The 6,610-nt window shown below is 31.0% G+C and overlaps 1 protein-coding gene across 1 annotated transcript in view; it reads right to left on the reverse strand.

Moving 5' to 3' along the window:
* The window catches only part of neur (E3 ubiquitin-protein ligase neur), a 14,460-nt gene extending 13,458 nt beyond the window's left edge, over window positions 1–1,002 (reverse strand). Inside the window, exon 1 of the mRNA XM_014435679.2 lies at window positions 802–1,002. Within this exon, the coding sequence (XP_014291165.1) occupies window positions 802–898 (97 nt within the window). The 5' untranslated portion in view covers window positions 899–1,002. The remainder of the gene's footprint in view (window positions 1–801) is intronic.
* Between the last annotated feature and the right edge of the window lie 5,608 nt (window positions 1,003–6,610).

Consider the following 6,610-nt stretch of genomic DNA (forward strand, 5'->3'; position numbering starts at 1 on the left):
TATATATAAAACCATAAATGTTTAATGAAGACTAAGCGTATCATAAAAAAACATGAAACAGAAATCCCATATCAAGTAAATACGGTAATCCTTTTTCTCAAGATTTGTTTATAAATGATAATGGTTTGTTATTAAAAGCTTGGCCTTCAAATAATCCGTTTTAAGAATGAGGTGATTTTGGTTTATATTAGACTTTGACCGATAAGTTTAATATAATAACACCATACAATAAAAATAAAATTTCAGAAAACATTTTCTATTCTTATTACTTAAAGTTATTCACCTGAGCTTTTCTTCTATATTAAACACGGATAATTATTTTGCTAAGAATAACACTCACACACAAAAAAAGAATATAACTCAAGGCGTTGTATTAGCATAAACGTAATTAAATAGGATTGTTTTTTTTTTCTATGAGAAAAGTAAAAACTTTCTACCTAGCATTCACCTACTGGTAAGCAAAAGAAATATGGAAGAAAGCCATTGTTATGGTTTTTCCACGTACCGTTAAAAAGAAGTACTTTGATGAATGTTGCTGATATGAACGACAATGACTTTAGGGAGCAGCAGATCCATTGATATGATTTTAACTGTCTATAAATTTAAGTAAACTGGTGAAATAAAAAAATTATTAAAAGGGAATATAGTTTTTAACACTGTCATTTCATTTAGTCGAAATCGTAAATTATATAATCAACAGGGAATTCTGAATGTTTAATATAATTTAAAATATTTCCAACTAAACTTTAACATATATTCATAATTTGTGACTATTCGGCTAGAAAAAATGAAAACACTTGCCTATTCCGAGACGTTTCTTCACTTTCTTGAACATCTTCATCTTAGTGCTGGCGATGCCCGGACTCGCTTTGGGCTGAAATACAGACGACACACCCATAGAATCTGACGAAGCGCCGTGCTGCGACACTGTGGACTGCACGACAGACAGACAGACCCGAACCAAACAACCTATCCCAACTACTGGTCAACGCTGACTGATCGGGTACCAGGCTACGGACCAGCTGGTACACAGATCCCCCACCACAGACCCACTTCGGGTATCTTCGGCTACTTTCGGCTCTTCGGAACCCCCTGCACGGGGGCAGCATCCACTGCACCCAGAAGGGGTTGAGTTGGGCCAAGTAGGGAGATACATTGGTTCACCAATTATTGAAATTAGCATAAATAGATCGTACTTATTTCTGTTCATATATAATTTAATATTAAACAAAAATCAAATCAAAGAAAGATCAGTAGAAAAGATAATTAAAAAAAGTTAATTTTACTTGATTGTGCAATATTAGAATTATTTATTAATCAAAAATTGGTATTAAAAACAGCTAATTGCGGGGAAAACTATCAAAAATAGAACGTTAAAATTGAAGTTTTGAGATCCCTAGTTTTTATCTCTTAGATAATTGTAAATATATTATACTACTTAAGAAATCACTCTATAATAGACCTGAAAATTGCATTACTAATAATGAATAACAAAAAGTAATCGTTATTTCTAATTTGGAAAATTAAAAAAAAAAAAAAGTTCATATAATTTCACTGATGACATAAAACTGAAATTAGAGAATACTTAGGTGTAATTATATTTATCAATAAAATCGAATAAAAGGTCTAATTGTAACTCTTAAAATACGACACAAGTAATTTTTTTTTACATTGATCAAATCACCAAAAATATATAAAAAGGGTATACAAAAGTTGTTTTTTTTTTTTACTCTGCTGCTGATTTTATTTTTAAAAAATGGAGTGATGATGAAATTGGGCTCCAAAAAGGTATAAAATAGAGAAGCAGAAAAAATATTATAATTTATTTTATTATATTATATTAATGTAAGGAGAAAAACCATCCAAAGGAAATCACAGTACAATAAATATTTGTATCTGTTTTTTGCATACAAAATAAGATTTGATCACGAAAATAATTTTAAAATTTCTTATTTTAAGAGTGAGGACTACTATATTTTTACTTATAAATAAATAAGCAGATGTAATAGATCAATCTTCTAATTAGTTTGATAAGAGATATTATAAAACATGATTTTAGATAATTCAGCTGCGTCCATATGGTTCCCTCCCTTTGGCACCATTTTTTTTTTTATTATTCCTCACTCTATCCAGTAACAAATACTTATTTGTACTTAATTCTGATAATCGGTAGTCCTTCATTTTAATATATAAGAGTTCACTGAGAGACATAAAATATTTTTTTCTAAAGTAATTCTAAATTTATATAATAATTATAAGAAATCTTAAGGATTTTAATCAAAGGAGAGAATCCTTTATACACTTCCATCCTCTCTCTTTCATAATATTTATTTATTAAGCTTCAATTTATAACTTATTTTTTGTATTAATCCAACATTAGTTATTTTTGCTAATGTTTTTTTTTTTTTTTTTTTTTTTTATTCAGTCTTAGAATTATTAGTTCTAATCATAAATTTTCTATTGATAAAACTAGGAAATGGATATGGGACAAGCAATATACACTATCCGCAATACTGCCGACAGATACGCCCCGAGAGGTTTTATTACATATATTTATAATAAAGACATACAAATTAAACTTGAGTGAATAAATTTGGAGATATTTTATAATTTACATTTACAATTTATAAGAAGATACTTTATAAATTTTACACAAATTTTTAAATCTAATTTTAAAGCACGGATAGGGAGACAGTTATAGTTATAATCCAATAAGCTAGCAGATTCTACAATGGTATGGTAAAAACAGGATATGATGCAAAGATAAAGTTGATTTCTCAAACGGGATGCAGTAGAATAAATCATTTGGCCGATGGAAGAAAGATAATCTCTCAATCCACTATGTCAAGGCTCTAAATCAGTTGGACCGATAACAGTTCTCCTCGATTTTATAACACGAATGCTTTCAAAATTTCAGATATTGAACAGTTTCTAACAGCAATGCCAAAGTCATAACTTAGCCAGAATGTAGCGAGCCCAGTTTAATGTTCCCTAACAGCGGCAGATAAATTTCCATTATATTCTAGGAGGGCTGGATTACATTAAATTTTAAATCATACACACCATGGCTAGTTACATTATGGAACTACAAGGCAGCGGATTAACCTGACAGTTTACCTGATTTAATGTGCCAACAAGCTTTTAGAAGGGAGAAAAAATGTAATTATATGACATTTCCATATTTTTGTAATACCGACTATTTCCTTAGATAATAAAATATTTATTTATTCATATATTTCTATCTACTACAATCGTGGGCGATAGGTTGCACATTCACGCCATAAATACATATATAAACATTATAACAGAGCCATTATAAGTACATAAATAAAAATGAAATAAGAAAAAGTGAAATGTCTTAACTATGATATAATAATAATAAATAGTGAATAAATTAGTACTTCTGTTCTTTATAGATGCAAAGTATAACCGCTTGGATTCTAGAAGGAATGTCTTCAGATTTTCAAAAGTAAAATATTTAGCCCAATTGATACCACTAAATAATTTAAACGGATATACAAGGTCGGAACTGCAGGGCACCCAATAAATATTAGAGGTATCCATGGTATGTTGAATGTAACAAGTTTTAACATATAATTAATAACTAAAGTAATAAGTATTGGTGAGCAGTCGAATTCAAAGTCCATGTTATATGCTAATTGCAGATTAGCTTCTAGCGGATTTCCGAGTTTCCAATTTATCCATTATTTATCTAGTTCCATATCCTTTATCCCATTATTTTTTCATCTATTACTTTTTAAAGATTTTACGTCCAAAACAAAAACAACTCAAACCAAACACGAACTACGAGCAACTAACCTATCAAAACGACAACAGATTAAAACGGTGTGGAGCTCAGCCAGTCAATTACGTTAATTCATTCTCCATTTAGCAAACCTATTAGCAGACTAACCTACTACTTGAAGGAAATATCTCTCCATTTAACACAGTTAAACAAGTTAAACTAAAGATCATGAATACACCTTTTATTGAAGGAACAGCATCACGTTGCTTGTTTGGCTGAATAATAAAAGGATTCTCAAAATGTTAACTGGCTATGAGCCGATGAGTTACTATCGAAGGAGTGTGCCAAGACGTAGGTGTGAGGATTTATCTTTATCAGATCTAGTAGATTTGGGTTTTAATGGAGTTATTAAGTGAGAGAAATGCAATATCTGCCTGCATATGCTACATATTGTTAAAATCGAATACCTGTTCACATACATACAGTAATATGTATACATAATAAAGATGAATAAAATATATATAAGTGTACAGTGTATGAAATCAATTTTAGGCATATCAATATGCGGGTGATGTGAAATGAAATAGGATAAACAGGCTTCATCCTACAATTACCTATACCCAGTACTTCCAAACAAAGATAATCTTCAATATTTGTGAGCTCGATGAATATTTGTTATTCCCCATGTGACTGAGTAGATAACTGTTCACTTCAATAGGCTAATTTAATTAAAAAGTTTATCTCTGGAGTCCAGTGCTGGAGAGATGTGTTGTTCCCCGGGTTGCAATATATACTCCCATTCCTCCCAGCATTGTTCTATTTTAAACAGGTCGAGGCTCACATAGCCAAGTTTTACCGCAGAACTCAATTTGCTATTCAATTAAAACTTTACTTGAAGCAAGGGTTAATTTATCTTAATCTTTTCTGAAGGAGAATAGATTAATTTATTGAACTAAAGATAGTATTACTGTAATGAATACCAAATTATAAGTTTTTACATTAATTTGAGCTATATACTAATAAGAAATGAACCTAATTTGAGAAAAGGAATTTTATATACTGTATCAACAGTTAGTTCAAGAATTTCCATTTCCCAGAAAAAACCCAAGATAATAGCTTTCCTCTGATAACTACTGGAAATAGATAGTGTCTAGGATTTTAACTGCGAAATAAAAAATTATCAATATAGTTTCACCATTTATATTTTGTTAAAAAAAAAATTCCAAAGGGAGGGTTGGAGTTATCTGTTATATCCTTCAGTTCCAACAAGCATAATTTACTTGTCAAAGAAACAAAAGAGTTTGTTGATCACCGTTTTCTGAAACTAGTTAACGGTAAATAAATTTAATAAGATTTTATTTGATTAGTTTAAAACCAACGAAATTAATGAGCATTGTTTAAAAAACAAAACCAGTGAAACGACAGATAACGGCTCCCATGAGAGATAGAAATAGCTGTTAGTCATGATAGGAACAGCTAACAAAAGATATATTTAGGCATCGTACGAGAAATATTGATAATAGCGAGATGATTGTCTGGGTAAACAATGATGCAAGGCTCTGGGCATATTTACATCTATTGCGCGAGCTATTACAGGGGATAACTGGAGTTAGAAGGTTGTTATATTAAGTTGCGTACACAATGGATCAACGTACGTTTGGCACCAATGCGTTGGAGGACAGGTTTTGGACAACAATTGCACTCCATGAGAGATAAAAATAGGCTCAAAACTTTTTAAGTTTGATTGTTTGTTGAAACCTATTATCAACAGGGGTTAGCTTCGTTTGTACGCGACTTAGAACGAACTTAAGCCAATTGGATCAGTGAGTACGCTCCGTAAATAGAATGGCTCTATCTAGTTCATGTCTAATGCCCAATAAATGTAAATTTCTTCCGTGATCATCATTTATTCCGTTATCATTTAAGGAATATATTATGCATGTATCCAAAAAAAAGTTAGTAAACATGTTTAAGATTAAATGTTTTTAGTATATTAAAAGAAAATATAACGAAATGGAGGATGGACTGTTTAAAATGCAATCAAGAAATTAAAAAAAAAATACTTGGATATGACTTTGGAACACATGATAACAATGACTTTTAAAATGAATCAATAATTGAAAAACTATTCAATATGAAAAGTCTGAGGAGGTAACACCTGACAACAAGAACCATCTTTACCTATGGACCTGGACACCACCATCTATGGGTCTCGAAACCTCTGAATCTTCAGATAGACATCTTGTAAATGCTTAAAATAAAAACAAAAATTAAATACTAATTACACTTCAAATATTAAATAATACAATATTTTTCAAATAGTGCGTTATTTATTTCTATTGATATCCTAATGTTATTGAGAAAATTAATTCTAAAACTGACAGGGGAGGAGGAGCCCTTAGGTTAAAGACGGCCATATAAGCAACTCAAAAAGGAACTGCATAAATTTAAAATTAACGACTGAGACAACCGTTTTCCAAATTAATTATTATTATTATTATTGGCGTGACAAACCGTGGAGGTCCAAGGCCTCGCGCGATGTACTTAGGAAATACATCGCGTTTCATGACGTTGTTTTCCTAGGGTGGGTTCGTCACTCCCACGCCTATTTTTATGAGTACCACCCATTGGCTAGCGGGTCTCACAAATACCCGGGGAGAGGTTGTGAGTGAAAAAATTCTGGAAAGGCCCGGGGACTCTATGTTCTCTGGGGTGGGGGAGGATTTATGTTACCAAATCATAATAATAACGTATACATATATGTTTAATATTACTAAATTAATATTATTAAGGTGAAATAATAAAAATGGTTCGTAAAAGATTACGTTTAACTGATGAAGAATTCGTTAAATGGAGGTACCTCCA

This window comes from Halyomorpha halys, unplaced genomic scaffold (genome assembly GCF_000696795.3).
Source record: "Halyomorpha halys isolate HHAL.00 unplaced genomic scaffold, Hhal_1.1 Scaffold1644.1, whole genome shotgun sequence".
Taxonomy (NCBI): domain Eukaryota; kingdom Metazoa; phylum Arthropoda; class Insecta; order Hemiptera; family Pentatomidae; genus Halyomorpha; species Halyomorpha halys.